Below are 20,174 nucleotides of genomic sequence, written 5' to 3'. Positions count from 1 at the left end.
CCCCCCCCCCCCCGCAGAACCTGGGGACAACCTAAGGCAGGCACAGCCACGACTACCGGGCCTCGTTGGCATTGTGAGCAGGCACATTGCACAACGACATGCCTTGTGTTCTTGCATGATTTGATTTCACAGCAGACTTAGGTGAAATCCTACAGAGCTGAATGATGATGAAGATGATGATGACCTTGAGTGGTGGCAGCTTATTAATACCTGGGACTAGGGAAGACGATCCATCACTGCCCTTTGGTACACCTTCCTCAGGGTCTGCTGCCCTGGAAGAAACATCTTGAATCTTTATTAGTAGCATTTGACCAACAAGTCATTGTACACATCAAAATGGATCATTTGTAATAATATTCAGAAAGTATTGGTTAAGGGTTAAGGTATGACATTAAGGTTATTGGTTACGGTTAGTGAAAGGTCAGGAAGAGAACACAATCCCTGTGGTCAGATGCTGTACACACCATCACATCCCAACTTCCTCCCTAAGAGGATTTGCAGTGGTGGTTGTGAATACGTCTGAACTTTAAATGCTATCCTGCGCATGTGGACGATGCAGAAGTCACCTTCCAGTTGCTGGGGTGTTTCAGGTGGTTGCTGTCGGCAGGTGGTTGCTACATACAAACAAACAACAGTACCTCATCACAAAAGGTCATTTGCTGCGGAAAATGTTTAATTATCATATTTGCTGCTCGAAAAGTGTTTTCCGTCTTAAAACTTTCTTTCCTCCGCCCGACAATTCTCCAGGTTTTACTGATACACGTGTCTGTGAATAGTCAGAACAAAGCGCTGCCTCTTCGTCCTCATCCTCTAATGAATCTAGAAGCTCCTTGCTGCCTCATCGAACTCTCAAACCGTAATATTCGGCTCTTCAACCTCAAGGCTCCCTCCAACATTAGTGTCCACCGCCAGTTTTACCAAGTGTCTTCTGGCCACCTCCACAATGTAAAGTGTTGAAATTTGCTCACTACGACTTCCTGTCCTCCACATTCTTTAGTGTTCAAGAAAATGTCTCCACTGTCTCCACTTCATCTGCAGACCTAGTTTGACCAGTGAAACCCTGATTAGTTTTTGCTTGGTGTCTCCCTCCTGTTGCCACGTTAAAGCCTCCTATGTGAAATGTTTTTCTGGGTGTTCCTCCTGCTCAGAGAATTTTATATTGCTCCTCAGTCCACTGCCATTTTATCAAGATGCTCCTGATGCCTGTTCACCTCAGCTGCAGCTTCTCTGGTTGGCTGATACCTGTCGGTCAGCTGTTAATATCACCCACAAGGTCTTTCCTCCGACAGTTTACCTGAGCTTATGCTCGCCTTCCCAAACTCCGTCCACACTCAGCCATTTACTTTGACAACCACAGACTCCGCAGTGCTTCTAACCTGATGCTAGCACAACAAACCTCCTCCAGTGGTTTAAACCAAGCACGTACTTCCTGGAACAGGCCTGATGCCTCACCTCTGTTAACTGTACCTTGAGTCCTTCCGCTCTGCTGCTTCTGCTGCTGCTGTCCCTTTATCCTGCTGTCACAGTGACAAAACTCTGCCTGAGTTAAGATCCAGCAGGATACACCTGAGAAGTTGCTTTGCGTCTCCCTCCAAGTCTCATGTCTCTGCTCAGCATAGAAATTTAACTGCCTTCAAACTCCATCAGCAGCTGCCAGACCAAAGACTCTTCATCTCAAACCACAGAAGCTGCAGTTCATCCAATCTGCACATACCAAAGAAGTTTATTCTGAATAAAAACAAAAACAAAGAAACATAAATCTGTGTCTCCTCTGCTCCTTAACATCAGTGGAAAGAGCTTCCAACACTGGACCATGTCCATCAGATGATCCCTGCTCTCATTAGCACATTGAAGCTTCTCCTGACTAGTGTCAATATTTTTTGAATCACTTTGTGAGTAAAACTCTGTGTAAATAAACTGCTACTACCCCCGAGTCCTCAGTCTCAGGAACTTCACCAGAACCTGTTCATGGCCTCCAGACCACAGCTTTTGCTTCTGAAGCTGCTGATATCTGTCCATCAGTCTGTCCTGAGATCAGCCTTGACCCCTGTCTCCTCATCTCTAGTGTTTCCACTCACTGTGGCCTCATCAAACTCCTCCTGAACCACCCCCCCCCCACCCCCACCCCCCAAGACAGCAGAGGTCCAGCCATCAGCCTGCCAGCTCAACCCTCTAATGTATATTTCAGATAAATTAAAATGTTTGAGTGATTTAACTCAACACTGCATCTCAAAAGCAATTTTTTCCCCTTAATGTGAGGTGTTGATAAAAGTGGAGGGGTCATTCCCCATTTTAATCTCTAATATCTTTTAATCTCAGAGCATTTGATTAAATAATTTTACAGAAAAGAAGAAGAAAATTAAAGGGAAAAAAGAAATAAATGTAAATAATAATAAATGTAAAATACACATGTTGAAAATAACAAAGGATTGGTGAAGATTTTCTCTATCACTTTGTTGGTCTTCACAAACCCTTTTGTATCTAAAGAATTGTACTTTACTCCTGAATCCACTGCCATCCCATTGTTAACCTTTAAAAACATTTTTCACATAATATTATCATCTTGTTCATTATTCTTTGTTCCTGTACCTGTAACACAGTTGGCCCAGTTTGAAATATCCTGGATCATTTGGTTCAAGCTTTACGAGGGCAACAGTTCAACCTAACTACCTAATTTATTTTAAGCCAAATATCTTTAGTTACGTAATTTAAAACTCATATTCTTGTTGCTAATGAGGCTGGCAGATTTACAAAGTCCCAATCAATTTGTCAAAGTTTTAAATGACATGCTGCAGGTAAATAACAAATACAGATGATGTGAACACAACTGCAGATGCTTCCATGCAGAATAGAATTCACTGGACGGTCAGTTTAATGACTTCTACATTCAGGTGTTGATCGTGCCTTCTTCTGTGCAATGGCCCTTTAATGTTAACGCTCATGCTTCCCAAATCCCAGGAACATATAGAGCAATTAATAACACTTTATTTCTGTTTATTAGGTATAGCTTTCTTGATATCAAGTCCTGAGTCATTGTTGTGATATGGCACAAATGAAGCCCTTTGTTTTCCAGTATCCATAATACTGAGGTCAGGGCGATGAGGTTTATTACAGCAGTTTCCACTCCTTAAAAAGACAACCAATCACCCCACATTATTGATTAGGGCTTTCACTTCCGTAATACCAACTCTCCAATGTGTTTATCAATTGGTATCAGTATCGTTCCTACCTGGAGTGGAATCTTTGCCCTGATTTTCAGCTATTTTTAATCCCTCCAATGTGAAAAGAAAAAATACCATAAAATGCTTCTTTTGGTGGAATTGTAATTTAAAAGGTTTTTAAAAAAACAGATATTTAATGTATCTCATTGATGCCTTGGAAATTTATGAGATTCCATGTTGCAGTTTCCTTTTCTTTGAGTTTTGAGTTTTTGAGTTTTTATATGAGTTTTTGTTCTGATAGAGTTTTGCTCCTCTGCTACTGGTAAAAAGTAGTCTGATAATAGTGATGATGATGATGATGATGATGATGATGATGATGATGAAAAAAAGTTTTACAGCAGTGTAAATTAATTAACAACTGTTTGTGTCAGTGACAGTTTTGTGTTTGGCTCGTTTCCACAGTTGTTGATTCAACCCAATATAGAAAATGTGGAAAACCATGCCAGTGAGTATACTACTACAACTACAATGTGTTTTTAACCCTTAAAATCTCATGACACACGTTTCAAAGATTTATGAAACAGAGACCTTTATTGACAGATGACACTGTTCTCTTCTTGAAACAACTGCTGAGATACAGGTCTTACAACAGAAAATCTAATTTAATAACAAAGTCTCACATGAATGTCAAACTCAACTAAAAATAGTCATCAAGAAAAGATGGATGTGTTTCATTTAAGACTTTTGTGACACCAACAAAAAAGCTTTTTTTTTTTTGCTTAAGAAAATAAGTAAAAAGATATAAATTGTGCCATAAGCATGAAGCAAATAACCAAAAATATCACCAAGACGCAACAGCAGGCAACTCAAATAGAATTTGAAACTTTTACCACTAATAATGGTAATACATGGGTCTGTACGTTACATCTGACCTGGAGAGTATAATAATGAAAATAAGGATCATGGTGCAAGCCAGGACTGTGGACCAGATGTTGAGGCAGCGAGCACTGGAGCCGTACTTTCGGGCACCCTCCAGGTCTCCGGCCACCTTCTTGTCTCTGGCCTGGAGGGACAAAAGCATATTAAGCAATATTAAGTGGATTCATAGTCATCCTCAACCTCCAGGTACTCAAAACCTCCAATGCTGAGAAGAGGCTCAAAATCTCCTGCAAAAGCTTTAGATTCTTATTTGCTGTGAATGTGACTGCTTTCTTCCGTTTCCCTCCATCCTTCCTTTCCTATATACTGTATATCATTGTTGTTTTGCTGATTATGTCTTCAAGGAATGTTTGGAACACATTCAAAAAACAGGCAGCATTTTTCAAACAGGCAACGGTCACACATGAACTCACCTTGATAGAATAGATGAGAGCAGCCAGTCCGAGGCAGCAGGGGTTGCAGTGGGCAAAGCAGCAGAGGGACCAGATGATGTGGTCTGGAGGGGGCTCCGTGTGGATGTTCACAGTGGTGTACTCAACCACTGTAGATGTCCCAGGTTGTCCAGGGGGCCCGTCATTCCTCCCCACCTGCAATGGGACAACCTCAGCTGGTTGACCTTCAGGATTCATTGCTCTCAGCTCAAGTGCAGTTTGAAGTGGCAGCTGCAGGTGGTTGTGCAAGAAGTTATGTGTCACTGTAAGCGTTGACTTCCCTTTGAAGGTTTTGGGGTTCTTCCGCCAAAGACCAACGAGCAAAAGAAAACACAGCACACTTGTGTTGGCTGTTGAAAAACATGCAGTACATGATCTTTTTGCAGATTCAGTTCAAAATACGGCACAGTCTGTCCATTATGCCTTCCTTTAAATTGTGGGTCAGGGTGAGGGTTGCATTTATTTGGCAATTGACATGTAGAAGATAACAAATGTGAAAATGGAGAAAGAAGGTTATTACATGCAACACAGGTCCCCCAGCCAGGAATATGACCACTGATGTAGCTCTTATGTGTTAACCATTACGCCACTGTACTCCCCAACTGTCACATTTGTCACCTGCAAAAGAAGAGCAGCCTGATGGGATGTTTCAATGGCCTTATTTTTTTTTCTCCAGGGGTGATGGTGTACAGTGAGATATGTCTGGATCAAATAACTGTAAACACAGACAAACTGAAAGCAGCGTGGAAACAAACGCTGATACCTGTGTGTCAACTAGAAAATTGCAGAAGGTCGGATCCCAAAGCGAACAGGCCAGCAGTTACCCAGTGGTTTACAAAACAGACGCTGGTAAAGATATAATGACTGATATAAGTACTGAACAGATGAAGCCCCACCCATGTCAGATTACTTCTAATTGATCAAACTGCACATTAAAATAAAAAGTTTTTAGTCAATCAAAATTACACATGGTACATGGTAACACAGTGAAAGTGTATCACTGTAATTGTGGAAAATAAAATCTCAGAAGCACACAGTGAAGTGAAACTTTCATTTATTGACAAATGAAACAGCTGGAAGGAAATCAGACAGGAACTGTGACTTTCATAAGAAAGTACGGCATGCAGACTTGAAACGTGGATAAATTCCATTAAAGGCTTTTGCAACATTAATAAGTATCTGTTGCTTGAGGATCAGCTAAAATTATGCGATGAGCGTAAAGGAGAGAAGTATCACCAAGCCACAGCAGCAGGCATCCCTAACAATATTTGAAATTTAGTCTCAGTGGTAAGGGTGATATACATTATAATATATTGTACAATATATAACAATGAACATAAGAAAACCAGTGGCACTCAGGACATTTGCCACAATGTTGAAGCAGAAAGCAGAGGAGCCGTAGCTTCGGGCACCCTCCAGGTTTCCAGCCATCTTCCGGTCTCTGGACTGAAAAGACAAAAGCACATCTCATAAAATCTCCATTTGTGTGATATATCTAACATCTTGAAGTGAAGAATATTCTTCGCCTCCCAACTGTAATTCCTCTGAATGATGATTCTTGTCACGGTCATTGATGGATAGATCTATCTATCCATCTATCTAGAGTTAGATGTTACAGCTGGTTTGCTAGAAAATAAACCTGAAAAAGCCCTGTTGCACTACAGGAACTTAACCCATAATCTGGAGCTGAACTTTTAATAACCCGCAATGATCTGATTCGAGCTTCTGCCTTTTTTTTTTCTCCATGTTTTACAAGCAAGAACACTTTTTAATAGATGTCATCGAAAGAGGCAACATCACTTCAAACTGACAAATGTCATTTTCATGCACCATTTGGTAGCTGAGTGCACCTACAGTTATCTCTTGTAATTTATCTTTTTTTCTTTTTTCTTTCATGGTTATCAGTATGAATAAATGAATAGAGGGGCCCAATCTGCAGTCACAAACATGTGGCCGACACCAGCTCTGTGGTGCTGAAGTTGCTGCTCTACCATCCACCCCGCTCTGTACCATCAACCCTTACGAGGAAGACTGGAAGATGAAGGTGAAGAACCTGGCAGGACAAAGTGCAATCATCTCAGAGCTTTTTTTTTTTTTTCTTAATAGGAAACTGAAGTGTAATGATGCAGCATTTGGTGCACTGCCCTGCCATTCAGTGGAAAAAAATAGCTTACTGCTGTAAATGTTATAAGACGATTTTAACTGCGCAATCCGAACCATACTGGAAAATGTATTGAAACTAGAAACATATTCCCCAACACTGTCCACACAATCTACAGTTTACACAGACAAATGCATAACATGGCAAAACATGATTTGGATTTTGTAAAGCAGAGTATTACGCGTGGACCAAAACACACTTCCTTGCAGTGCTTATCTAAACATGTCCCCGATTATTAATTACACTGTTTGCCGTGTAGCATTTCTTTCACCTCAGAGTGCCGGGAACTTTAATATTCAGTACAATGAGCAGAGCTGAATTTTTGGTTCAGGAACTCGTCCCCAAAGCAGGGGGAGTGCAGTGGAAACAAAAGCAGAATCTGTGACAAAGGACATGTCAGGTTACATGTCATTGAGTTTCTATAGAGGAAAAGGCCTACACGTGCAATAAGATTGTTAGACATTAATAAAGTGTAAAATACTCCCAGTATTGTTAGATATTGCTAAAATTCTCATTACTTCCACTTAAATGTGCCAAAACACAAGACTGGTACAAGAGTGACAGAATTCATAAGCGCTTCATAACTGTCACACATGAACTCACCTTGACAGAATGGATGAGAGCCACCAGCCCAAGGCAGAATGGGTTGGAGTAGACCAAGGAGAAGAGGGACCAGATGATGTAGTCTTTAGGGGGCTCAGTGATGACATTCACAGTGGTGTACTGAACCGCTGCAGATCCCCCAGGCTGTCCAGGGGGAACACTGTACTGCCCCACCTACAATGGGACAGCCTCAGCCGGATAACCAACAGGATTCATTGCTGTGAGCTCAACTGCAGTTTGGAGTGGAGAATGGTGTGTAAGAAGTAAAGTGTCACTGTCGACATGATATTGATTTCCTTTTAAAGGTTTTTGGGGTTGGCACAGGCCTATTTTTCTTCTGTTAAAAGCCAATGAGACATAAGCAAACTGACCACACTTGGTTGCTTGTCTGCAGAATCAGAGGCACGTTTTCAGAGGAATAAAGGTCTTTATTAGCATCACAAAGACCTGAGTTAGTCTGAAAGAGTAACTGAAATATAGTCAAAAGTACAGCTTCTTATGGTTCCTTTTGTAGAAACACATGGTGAGAGCACACTTCCATACCCTTCCCATTATGATCTATTGGTTTCATGTCAATATCATGATGTCTCCCTTCCAGTCATTGGCTTGTCTACCGTTTACCTATCCTTGGCAGGCAAATGACTGTGTTTGTCATCAGCACTGGGAGGACAGGATGTGCAGGTCACTGCAGCGTTGGTCTGTTGGTCCAGGCTGAACTATTTCAGCCTGTACTGGATGGATTACCATGTAATTTTGTACAAAACATTTGTGTTCCCCAGAGGATGAATACAAATGAGTTTTCCTGTTGCACCATCAGCATGTCAAAGCTTTCACTTAACCTTCTTGACATCTACATCTATGTGATGGACTGGCACAAAATTTGGCAGGATTCAGGTTGAATTGCGATATACTTTGATGATCCTCTTACTTACACACAGCACCAAGCATCAAGTCAAAATTTCCATTTGGTTTATGTTTAAATTACTGCAACAACCCAGCATTGTACCTGTGGGCAGGAAATGGGGGAGTTGAAACAAAGAAATAAATAAATGGATTGTGGGTGGTGGCCACAGCTTTAACCCCCCCCCCCTCTGATTGCTGCTGAAATAGTATATCACCAAGTGTAGATAATTCATAGAATTAGCATGTACTGCAATATGGATTTGGAACACAGACCTGATCTTGGTCGGATGATGATGTAGCATGAGATACATCTAGATGAGAAAAAAACTGAAACCAGCGGTTCAGAAGCTGGTGTGTGTTGGTGTGCTAGAGGATTACAGGAGGCTGGTTTTAGGCCAGCAGAGGCCCATTGTTTTATCAAACAACTGAAGAACAGAAAGCTCTGCAGTGTTAGCAGGAAACCCGCAAATGTCAGTTTAAATCTGTTGTGCTGCTGTTTGATCAAACTGCAGCTCAATGATATTTCAACTTCATTTCACACACTGTAGTGAAAGATCCCCAATGATGCAAACGTGCTCTGAAACGACAGCTAGACCAGAGGAAATGGAGACAACTGAAAGCTGCTGATAAGCTTTGATTACAAATTAAAACAGGCATTGAGTACACACCTCATCTGAAACAGCTTCACAACTTGAACATTAATAAAAAAAAAAATAAAATCAGTTTACATTCAGATCAAGAACATTTGACAGTTTAGAAAAACATAATAGCAGGTTACATGGACAATTCATATTGGACGGTGATATGTTTGATTTGAGTGTGTTTGCATCCTGTTGTGGAGATGTGTGGTCTCTTCACAGGATGAACGTGACCAACATGATATTTTTAAACTTGAGGTCAGTTGGAAATAACTGGGTTTCTCTCCAAACTTTGTGACCATTTAACTTCAGATTAGAACTTCATAGTCACTGTAGATTTACCACTAAATTACATCTTCTGACGTTATTTTTCTAATGGTACTAATGTACAATCTCTTCATGTGAACAACTGGCTATTTTGTCTAAATAGAGCAATTCATAACAGATTATTTCAGATTAAAGTCACCTATGTTTTGTAGTTTTTGTACAAAAAAAAAAAAAGGCACAGAAGAGTGTTTTAGTTGTAAGGTAAATATCTCATCTTGAAACTTGCTCAAGAGACATTCAGACATTCAGCCAATGAAATGATTATGAAGAGATTTCTCATTGCCATTTCTACTAACCTTAATTTCAATATCCTACTCTTCATAATGAATTCCTGTCTGCTGTTTACTGTCAGTTTCAGTCAAGCATGAAGAAAACTTGCCAAAACTCATTATTGTCCAAACAAGCTAATCCTGCATACCAAATCCAGGTATTTTACCAACTTCAATCAAGATTTTTGTTTTTACAAATGTTTTTTTGAATGTTGAGAGAAGGAATTTTGAACAGCTGGATTTTTTTCTTTACATTTTAACTACAGAAAAGATTTGGATCATAACAACATAGTGGTATGCACACAACCTGAGGAATTATAGGCAACAATCATCATTCATTATACTACTACACAGCAGTTGGGATTAATTCCTGTAACGCTATAAAATCAAAACGCAAAATAAAATATTTAAATTACTTTCAAGGCGTTATACGTGGTAAATGGCATTTCTTTTTTTAAATGGCTGTTCAATCAAGATAAATTTACCTCATCTGGTTTTTAACACACATTTAGAAGAAAATCTATCATTTGGATTGAATTAAAAAATGAACTAACCCTGACAATACAAGGTTAGTATTTCAGTCTTATCAAGTAATGTCTATTCTTGTTACTGGTAGTAGCAGTTGTTATCATATAAGTGCATTTGTTGCTAGAGAAATGAGGAGGGCTGCCCCTGACAGACATTTAAGGCATCACATCTTGGAGGACGCAGCGATGGCCGAGGCTCCTGGACGGCTGTAAACACGCACCGTTGAGCTCTGAGGAAAACAAAGAGGAAAAGAGAGAAAGATGGGATCAGCTATTTTAATGTCCAGAATATGCACAGCATAACAATTAACTGGTGTCATTATGAAATACTAACACTAGAAACCCCTGATTTTTTAAATGGGTCCTGTGATCAATGTGCCCGTTGTCTATCATTTAATAACTTTACAATTTATTTAATTTCGCTATTTAGTGTGATCTCACCACGAGGCTAAATCCCATCCCTTATCTATAATTATCTTTGAAGGTGAAGTGTTAAATGGCTCCACCTTTGTCACTTCAGGAGGAGGTTTTCCTTACAGCGCTCTCTGTGCTGGAGGATTCCATGTGTGTTTTTGTTTTGTTAAAATATTTATACATTAGAAAGTCTGGCTACTATTTGCTATTTATTTTAATTTATAAAATATTTTCCTACACAGGAGATCTAGGCTATTATGCCGGTTCTGCAAGTGTAAAAATAAACCCCTTGATAAAAACAAAACATTTATATCGGCATTCCATTCTAAATAGTACATTTTGATCTTGTCGGTTAACGAGCGTCGGCTATAGGTCAGAAAAAAAAATTCAAAATGAGCATCCCTGGTAGCATCTGTAGGATGTACCACTTAACACTGGATGGAAACTCTGTTCCATGTTGGACAGGGACTGTGTTTACCTTCTGGGCCTCTGCATTGTACTTGTTCAGAAGTGTCTGAACCCTGTTTCCATAGTCTGGATGGATAGCCTTCAAGTTCTCCACCTGCAGGAAGACGGACAATGAAATTTAAAGGCACCGAAAATGCAACAGCTTCTCACCATATGTACCATCTGCCAAAATTAGAACCATGTTTCTCATGAGAGATTTCTTTTTTTCCCTCTGTGCTCTTCTCACTTTGAAGTGTACAGGCTCTTTTAGAAAAAGCTGTTGTCACGTACTTCTGTACACCAATCAGGATTTATGATGAATCAGAATGTGATGACAGTTGGTGGATTGATTATTCGGTCCCTGTTTTAAGTGTTAATTAATAATCCTTAATTATGTTTTTAATAGTTGTGTTTTTTTGTAATTTATTGTTATAGAATAAAATCCCTAAGCAATGAAGACAAGTTTTCAGTTCCCCAACATCCAATTTAAGCCTTTCTGAGGGTTGACAGAGTTTCTAACATTTGGTGGATATTTTTCATGTGAAGTGAAAAACTGTGACATGACCACAGTGCAAAATGAAGCACAAAAGCTAGCGAAGTGAAATCTTTACCCACCTTTGCACAAAGCCACAGGGGTTCATGTGGCAGAGGGGGTGGGCAAAGGAGGCATGTGAGAAAATAAAACTAAATGTCCGAATGGAAACTTACGTACTATCTAAATGTTATTTTGTAAGTTTGAAAATATCTAGTGGTTCTCTGTAGGGTACTGTGTTGGACCAATGCAATAAATACCAACCCAATATATCTGGACCATAGGTGAAGAATTTGGTTATTGTGCTTCTGTTGTTGTGCTGTTATTATTTACAATAACTACATTTTCTATGATAATTATTCATTTATGCATATAAACTTTGCACACACTTTCCCATGACAAATTTTTTCCTGTTGAAAAACTGATTCAGTGCATTGGCCAGATTAATAATTCCTTGTCCCAGAGCTGTCGATGACTAAAGTCACTTTTCCCAACAGTCCAACAAAATTTTTAATTTTCCAACAAAAGGAAAATTAAGATCTTCCCCAAATATACAGCTTATCTGCTTGTACAACACAGAAAACAGCCAGACCTCTTCAAATAAAAATAAAGAAAGAAAGAAAAAAAGAAAATGCTCAGTGTTCTGATAGCAGGATCAAAGATCAGCAAGATTTATCCAGTAACTATACTGTCAGTGCCTAATTCTGGGACTAATTACCAGACAATCGAAGCTTCCTGCTACCCTCTAATGTGTGTATTGATTTTATGTTTCTCTTTTTTTCTTTATTTTACTTTTTATATCAGTATTAACCTCTACACTAACATTTTCTTTGTAATCTTTTAAAGTGTGTTTTAAATGCACTTTGAAAGCGCCCTGAGTATGAACTGGGTTATAGAAAAACATTTTCTTAACACCTACATAACCACAGAGCCCTGGTACATTTGGTGTTTCCAAAAGCTACATCCTGTGGTTTCATTGTGCTGCATCTCTCAATGCATGCAATCTGTTCAACAACCTGATAGTTTACTGTCATTCTTGCCCTGAGTGGATCATACAAGGTGATGTGGACTCACCATGCGCTTCTGGATGAAGAGTTGGGCTCCCTTCAGGGCCCCTGCCATGTTCTGGCAAAGTCTCTGGCGCTCCTCTTCGTTCAGCACTTGGGTGTAGAAGGTACACACCTGCAATCAAACACAAAGACAGGCTGATGTGATCAGGTGATGAAAGTGGATCACACAAAATGAGGTTCATTTAAGTGCACTACATAAAGGAATGGCAGTTTGAAAAATTTCGATTGGGTGATGATGCTGTAGGTTTGGCACTATGAGCAACACATCATTTTATATGAAAGCCTTGATTAGTGCAAGCTTTTTAATAATACTTGAACTGAAAACGAACCTTCAAACAGAATAATGAGTCTATGAGAGAAAGAAAAAAAGATGACCAAAGGGGCTGAGGCTGAAGCCATAGTTTATTATGCTGACAATCCTGACAAAATAATATTTATCCAGTCGAGACATTTATGGATTTTGTGGGGGGGGGGGGGGGGTTTCGCAAAAGAAACTAACAGATCATTTTTTTGGCTTCATGTTGGCTTCTGATAATTCTTTAAAATTATTAATTAGTAGACTCGCAGACACAAAGACAAATTCACTTAATCATGCTGGAAATATTTGCTTTTAAATTGACTGCTGTACTGATAAGCAAAATGTAATTTCTATTTATATAACTAGTGAAGAGTTGACAGTTTTACAGTATTTGATGAAATCAGAGTGAGGTTTTAGATGGTGCCATATACCTCAATCAGGAGAACTGCCCCCATATTTAAAGACACAGCTTATGCAATTGGGACAACAATTTTGTGACTGGTAAATGTTTAAGTAAGTAAGTCAGCAATGAAGCATGCAAGAGATGCTTGCCAGCAAAACCATGGACTTCTGGCCTTTATGTGCTGGTCACCTTAATGCTCTGTACAGCCAGGAAGTGTGGCACAAATGGCTTGGCCATAGAAAACACGCCGATAAAAGAGCCTGTGAGTTTATATTTACCTGTGTGGTATTATCTTCATCTGCACTGTTGTAACGGCCCACATCTGGAGAAACCTTGAACTTGGACTCCACAAACTGAGGCTGGGTCTCTGGGGCACTGAAGCTGTTGGGATAATAGTTTGGAGCTCCACCTGGAGGCCAGACAGACCAAACACTGGTGAGTCAGGTAGTGAGAAAAATGGGCAGATGAGGGCTGAATTCTGCACCATACTTTACTGAGACAAGCAAAAGATATGCAAATGGCGATACCCTCTGGTCAACCATTGGTATTACATTTGTATGGAGAGATTAAATCCAAGACGATGATCACACAATTTGTCAGAATGTAAGGGTCTCATTACTATTATTATTGATATTTTGTTAAATAAAGCTTATTTAACAAAAACAGACCATTCTTAAATAGAATCTACAGAGCTGATCTTAAACACTGAGGCTGACTATACAAATGTGTATCCATACAGGCTTGACACTTATATCTAACTAACTAATATCACAATATTATACATGTTAAAAAAAAAAGATTCATTATTGAACCACACCTCCTGCTCGAAGACTTAAGCATTTGTGTCCGTTCTTGTTATTGCATGCACAAGGAAACAGACACACAGGCTGAACTATGACTTACCTTGGTTGTCAAACATACACATCGGACCATCACGCTGGTAGTTGGCCACACGGGCCCTGAAGGGGCAGTTGACGGGGATCTGCAGGTAGTTGGCTCCCAGCCGGTGTCGATGTGTGTCTGGGTAGGAGAAGAGACGACCCTAGACAAAGGAATGGGAGAAGACACAGAGCATTGTTCCACTGGAGAGTCGATTTTATTTCAAAAAAATGGGGATAACAGCACAGTTTCACATGAAAGGTGCCACAAATAGTTGTGTAACAAATGAAAAACCGTAGAGAGAGAGAGGTTCCACCAACTTATATGAACAAACTCTTAGGAATTTGTCTTTTGATGTGCTTTATGGTAATGCACATTTAGATAAACCGGCAGCAAACTATAGTTTTTATAGACAGTTTAGTTATTTATTAACTTATTTCACTTCAGTCTCACTGAAAAAAATGTCAAGAGAATCTGTACAATCCGTTGTGGCATTACCTGCAGCATCTTGTCGGGGCTCGGCTCGATGCCTGGTGGCATGTTGCTGGGGTCAAAGGCCAGCTGTTCCACCTCTGCAAAGTAGTTGACTGGGTTCCTGTTGAGGACCATTCTGCCCACGGGGATCAACGGGTATTCTTTATGTGACCAAACCTGAAAGAGAATATTCCATTAGCCAAAAAATACTGAAGTGACACACCCAGGGAAGTATTTGTCATGTACACAAGACCTTTCTGAGCTTTCCCCGGTTTCGTATTTATATAAATATTCAAAACTAGATATCTGATGCTGGCCACAAAAAAAAATGCCACTATAACACTGACATAAACACTTTATTCTATTTGCTGGATGGTTAAAAATCATAATTTAGTAAAGTCATGATCACAGTCCAAACGGTAAAAATGCCTGTATGTGCTCATGGCTTATTTTGTTTTGCAAATTTTTCCCTCAACAATGTAGCTGTGAAAAAGATATTTCTCCAAGTTGTAATCAGTTTGTAGGGCTTCTCCCACTAACAACTAACCAGGTTTTGTTTGACAAATAATTTTTTTGTTGATTTGTTTTGATGGATAATGGCTTTCACTGGCATCACAGAAATCTTCACAAATATGCCTTTGTCTTAATAATTCCAATCAACTTTCTTACTATTACTTCTCTTCGTCAAATCTATCACCCAGTGTCCTGACGGGAGTTTCAGTCAAAACTGCAAATAATGCAAAAACACCTGTGATAATGTCAATAGTTCCATGCAATAAACACATTTAAGTACTCTGCATGCAACTGCATCTGGTGTTTTTTTTTTTTTCAACTTTATAGCCCAGAATGCACTGCTGTGGAGGGATGCTGTACCTTGGTCAGATCGAAGGGGTTGAACTGGAACCTCTCGGCCTGCTCAAAGGTCATGACCTGGATGTAAAAGGTCCAGGATGGGAAGTTACCATTGGCGATGGCATTAAACAGATCTCCAATTGCATAATCTGGGTTGGTGGCTGCCAGCCGGTCGGCCTCCTCCATTGACAGATTCTTTATTCCTTGATCAGTCTAAAAAAAAAAAACAAAAAAAAAAACATGACACAGAACTAAGCAATAGCAAAAAAAAAAAATCCCAGGAGGTAGATCAATAAAGTTCACCTGAGCTCAAACAGACCTTGTAGTGGAACTTGCAGTAGACGCGCTCTCCATCAGCATTGACCAGTTTGAAGGTGTGCGAGCCGTAGCCGTTCATGTGACGGTGGCCATCAGGCAAACCGCGATCACTGAAGAGGAAAGACACCTGCACAGAAGATACGGGACAGAAGACAAGATAATGATATTTCTGTTGCAACTAATGTTGACATTAACCCATCAAACTATTACTTCAAGTATAATTACAATGAGGTAAATCCTTCCGAATAATGCAAGAGCAACAGTTCACTGCAACACTAAATTACTATATATATATATATATATATATATTTGGTTTCTATTTTAAATCACGTCAAGTTCCATCAACTAATTCATCTTTCTTTTTGAAATTCTCCTCTGTACACTTGAACAGACATTGCCTTCAAGAACAGCCTCAGGCTCAGCAGCAGCTACCTGATGCAGACTCTCAGGCCTCAGGCTCCAGAAGTCCCACACCATATCAGGGTCTTTCATGTGGGTTTGGGGATTGCGTTTCTGGGAGTGGATGAAGGACGGGAACTGCACGGGGTACAAGGCACAAGTCAATGTGATATGTTTAATAACTTGATTCATGTTGACAAAAATGTGAAAATTCAAAAATTTGTTTTTGATCATATTCATCTCACAGAAGGACATATGTAGTCTCTGGAATGAATTCAACTGATGAAACTACTTCTACTACTTCATGTTTGAGAGAAAACTACAGACTGTTCAGCTATAGCATTGTGCCCCTCATCTGGCTCATACATCCCCGAGGCCCACTCACCAGCAGGGCGTCCTTGATGAAGAAAATGGGGGTGTTGTTGCCTGTCAGGTCCCAGTTGCCCTCCTCAGTGTAAAACTTGACGGCAAAGCCTCGGGGGTCTCGCACTGTGTCTGCTGATCCCGACTCCCCCGCTGGAATTAAATGCAAATGAGAGATGACATTTTCCTTGTATATTAGTGAATTAATATGTCGGCACTGCACAAAGATTGTTCTAAACTTAAAGCAAATTAAAGGGCCTCGATGACCAGTTGATTCACAGAAAAATGATTGGCAAAGTCAATAAATCATTTAAGTCACTTTTCAAGTAAAACCACTAAAATGTTGTGATGGTACCCAGCTTCTCAAATGTAGCTTTTCCTTGCCCTATATTATACTAAACTAATATCTCTGAGTTTTAAACTTCTGGTCAGATAAAATAAGACATATGAAGACATCACCTTGGACTTGAATATTTTAGTCTGAGTTAGAGGGGAACGGGTGGTGTTTGTAACTGTCATCTCATCTCATGAAATTAGCGCAATTTTCTAAAATATTCTTGCAAGTGTAAAGTGAGAGTGGCATCATGCACCTTCCAATAACACTCATACTAATCTTCTTAGCCATCCGAGCCAATGAATGTGCCAAACTAACATGCTCAGGGCACAACCCACCTGTTGAAGAGAGATAACCAGTGTGGTGCCAGTTTCATACAACCAACAACCATAAAAGTAGGCAATACTTAAATTACAAGTGTCCTTATTATAAATATTTTTTAAAAAATGACTAATTTTACTCATTTGATACTTCAAAATATATCATTTAGAGCAGATAAAAATATTTGAGAATTTAATATCATAGAAGACGGTACAGGTTTAAAATCAGAGAGAAATCAATAATACAAAGTTGAGGTAAAAACAACAAAAAAAACTGGATAAAAGGATTTGCATAATCTTCAGCTCATTTATGTTTCCTCCCCATCTTTCTCTTCATCTTTCTACAAGCTTATTCTATGTTTGCAGCAAACATCAGCAGCAAGAACCATGACAATGTGTGAGGACATAAAATCAGAAAATATATCTCGTCCTTAAAAAGAATTCTAGATTGATGTTTTAGAAGAAAATGTAATAATAATAATAAAACAATGATAAGGTATGAATCATACTTGGAGACACTGCAGTTTATTCTTACCCACAGTGGAGAAGCGGACAGCGATAGGTGTAGTCTTGCCGACATGCTCAAACACCTTGGCCTTGCTGTAGCGGGTGATGTCATGCGTCACCTCAAAGTAGCCAAACGCCCCTGCATGATGGAGGGAAATGATAGTACATGTCTTTGTTTATATCAGCTTAGTCATGTCTGGTTTCAATAGCTGGCAGCTACCTGGGTGTTATTCTATATCACCAAGCCCTAGAAAGAATGCAGCTCCCTCCAGAGTAGGACAACAAATAATTTGTTCAATATCTGCCCTGTCTATGACCTTGATCTGAAAAGCTTGCAAAGATTAGCATTTGACTGGAGCTAATCCACAAACAAGAAACACCCTCATATGCTTTTTTCCTACTTTTCTGTCAGTTACTTCTGTTGGAACAAGCAACAATATCCTTTTTGTAATAGGAAATAATCAGGATATAAAATTCCTCTGTTTTGACAAATACAAAATCGCTGTAGTACTACTACTACTACTATAGCATAGTAGCACCTTTACTGTGTAATGTAAACCTTATGTAGCCGCCATAGAGGTGACACAGAGCGAGCTACGCAGGAGAAACTGATCACTGCCTGACACTCACCTGCACCTTTGGCATGCACCACTCTCTCTGGGATTCGCTCCCTGTCAAAGTGGGCCATCTCGTCTGTGAAGACCACATCTTGGACTAGCAGAGGTCCCCTGGGTCCTGCAGTCTGCAGGTTCAGCTTGTCTCCAACAGGATGGCCAGCCCCTGTGGTCAGCGTGTCTGGCCTCTGATGTGAACAACACCAGAATTTAAAAAAACAAACATATGTAAGGTCAATTACAAAGAACTTCCTGTGTGCATGTATCACAATCTACTACAAACAAGGCTTCTACTAACAATTATTTTTTATTAATAAAACTGTTGATTATGATTTGATTGATTGTTTAATCTATAAAATGCCACCAAAAGTGGAAAATGGCCATAAGAGAGCCCAAGATGATTTCTTCAACGGTTTGTTTTGGTAGAAATAAAGCCAAAGAAATTTCAATTGAAAATGAAACACAAATAAAGCAGCAAATCTTCACTCAAAACTGTTGCTATTAACTTACCCTTATATCTATAATGCTTAGAAAACTGCAATCATATTTCTGCAACTAGCATGACACTGATGGCGGCAGCGTTGCATCAACAAAAAAATAAATAAATGTGACTTCACTAAATTAATGAGCTGAAATCACATGAACTAAATCAAAATTAAACTGATACAGTTTTCATTATTTTCACAGCTGTAAATTATTTTCAGAAGGTGAACTCTACTTGACACTAGCTGTTTGCACTGTTGTGTTCTGGTTACATAACTGACATGGTTAAAGTTCAGCCACAAACTCTGGACAATGACCTACTTCATATCTATACACTAACTTACTCACCTAAAAGGGTTTTCAGCTGTGTTTATTTACTGAGAAACAGTTTGGGTTATGTTATGTGATGTCTTTGAGAGGCTAGTTTAGTATGTAAAGTTAGCAAGCGACTGTTGGTGGGTTTGCTGAACAGTCCGTTACAATAATAACGGTTATAAACGGTCACAATACAAACAGTTAACCTAGCACAGACCTACTAGGAAAGCTTGTATTTACATGTCTGCAAAATCATTATTCGGTGTTGAAGGCTAGCTTGAGCGACAAGCTATCTTTATGTTGAGGTTGTTAACGTTAGCTTGTTACCCCGAATGACCTCTCACCCATTTACCCCAAGTTAGGCAGCGCTGCACAGCAAATGTGGGGCATATACAGACCTGAGAGCCTCTGTTGTCCTTCCATATCTTCATTTGATCGGTAGTTTTATCTCTGTTGTCAGCCATCTCGACGGGTCAGTGCTAACAGACGTCTGGACTGTGAAGGAGATGTTGCAGAGAAACGCACTATCGTTTTATCCCGATGCCTGAAAAATTCTTCCTGGACTTTGCTCGATATGACCCCGCCCCCCGTGTGTCCCTCTCCTCTGGTTGGCTGAAAGGAGGAAACTGACCTACTTTTGAGACAAGAGGAAAAAAAAGCATCAAAACAAAGATCGTATATTGTCTTTACATGATGCAGTGTTTTTACTGTTTTTTGGCTTCGTTTTCTCAACAGGTTCAATGTGCAAATAACTACAGCCCTTGTAGGAAAACCGCCTGTTTACCCTAGATCTCGTCTGCAGTTTATGCAAAAGAGAAGACAAAAATTCGCTGGCACAAGCTTCTTAAAAGGTACGAGTTTTCCTAGTTTGCTGTAATAGTAAACTCTTCATCTCTCTATTTTTGACTGTTGGTCACATAAAAACAACATTACATTATTTCTGACATTATATACATTGAAAGATAAATCAGATATTAACGAATTTAATTTCATATGTATTGTTAATGAAAATAATCGTTGGTTTCAGCCTTACAGTTCTCCTGTGGTAAAATAATATGACCTTGATTAAGGGTTTGTATGTGTTAATTAATTAATTCAAAGCAAAAAACAGAGGCAATTTGATAAAACACAACTTTACAACAAATGAGTTCATTATAAACTAAAACAATTTGACAATTTAGTTTACTGTATTT

At 39.4% G+C, this 20,174-nt stretch overlaps 3 protein-coding genes across 3 annotated transcripts; all 3 read right to left on the bottom strand.

Moving 5' to 3' along the window:
- Window positions 1-3,730: 3,730 nt before the first annotated feature.
- On the bottom strand, window positions 3,731-4,930 carry LOC130176514 (dispanin subfamily A member 2b-like). Its single transcript, XM_056387651.1, has 2 exons — window positions 4,514-4,930; window positions 3,731-4,224 (listed from the first exon to the last, which is right to left on the bottom strand). Exons 1-2 carry the CDS (start codon window positions 4,727-4,729, stop codon window positions 4,054-4,056), a joined length of 387 nt encoding a protein of 128 aa, XP_056243626.1. The 5' UTR covers window positions 4,730-4,930; the 3' UTR covers window positions 3,731-4,053.
- A 650-nt stretch (window positions 4,931-5,580) lies between these two features.
- Window positions 5,581-7,847, bottom strand: LOC130176182 (dispanin subfamily A member 2b-like). The gene is made up of 3 exons (XM_056387123.1): window positions 7,839-7,847; window positions 7,296-7,469; window positions 5,581-5,977 (listed from the first exon to the last, which is right to left on the bottom strand). Exons 1-3 carry the CDS (start codon window positions 7,845-7,847, stop codon window positions 5,813-5,815), a joined length of 348 nt encoding a protein of 115 aa, XP_056243098.1. The 3' UTR covers window positions 5,581-5,812.
- Window positions 7,848-8,812: 965 nt separating this feature from the next.
- Window positions 8,813-19,539, bottom strand: cat (catalase). The gene is made up of 13 exons (XM_056387380.1): window positions 19,380-19,539; window positions 18,200-18,371; window positions 17,598-17,708; window positions 16,431-16,561; window positions 16,079-16,183; window positions 15,648-15,773; window positions 15,350-15,541; window positions 14,501-14,653; window positions 14,027-14,165; window positions 13,402-13,532; window positions 12,427-12,534; window positions 10,852-10,935; window positions 8,813-10,189 (listed from the first exon to the last, which is right to left on the bottom strand). Exons 1-13 carry the CDS (start codon window positions 19,443-19,445, stop codon window positions 10,124-10,126), a joined length of 1,584 nt encoding a protein of 527 aa, XP_056243355.1. The 5' UTR covers window positions 19,446-19,539; the 3' UTR covers window positions 8,813-10,123.
- Window positions 19,540-20,174: the final 635 nt, after the last annotated feature.

This window comes from Seriola aureovittata, chromosome 10, assembly GCF_021018895.1.
Source record: "Seriola aureovittata isolate HTS-2021-v1 ecotype China chromosome 10, ASM2101889v1, whole genome shotgun sequence".
NCBI lineage: Eukaryota > Metazoa > Chordata > Actinopteri > Carangiformes > Carangidae > Seriola > Seriola aureovittata.
The sequence above is the reverse complement of the archived record's forward strand: the minus strand, read 5'-3'. Positions and strand labels throughout refer to the sequence as shown.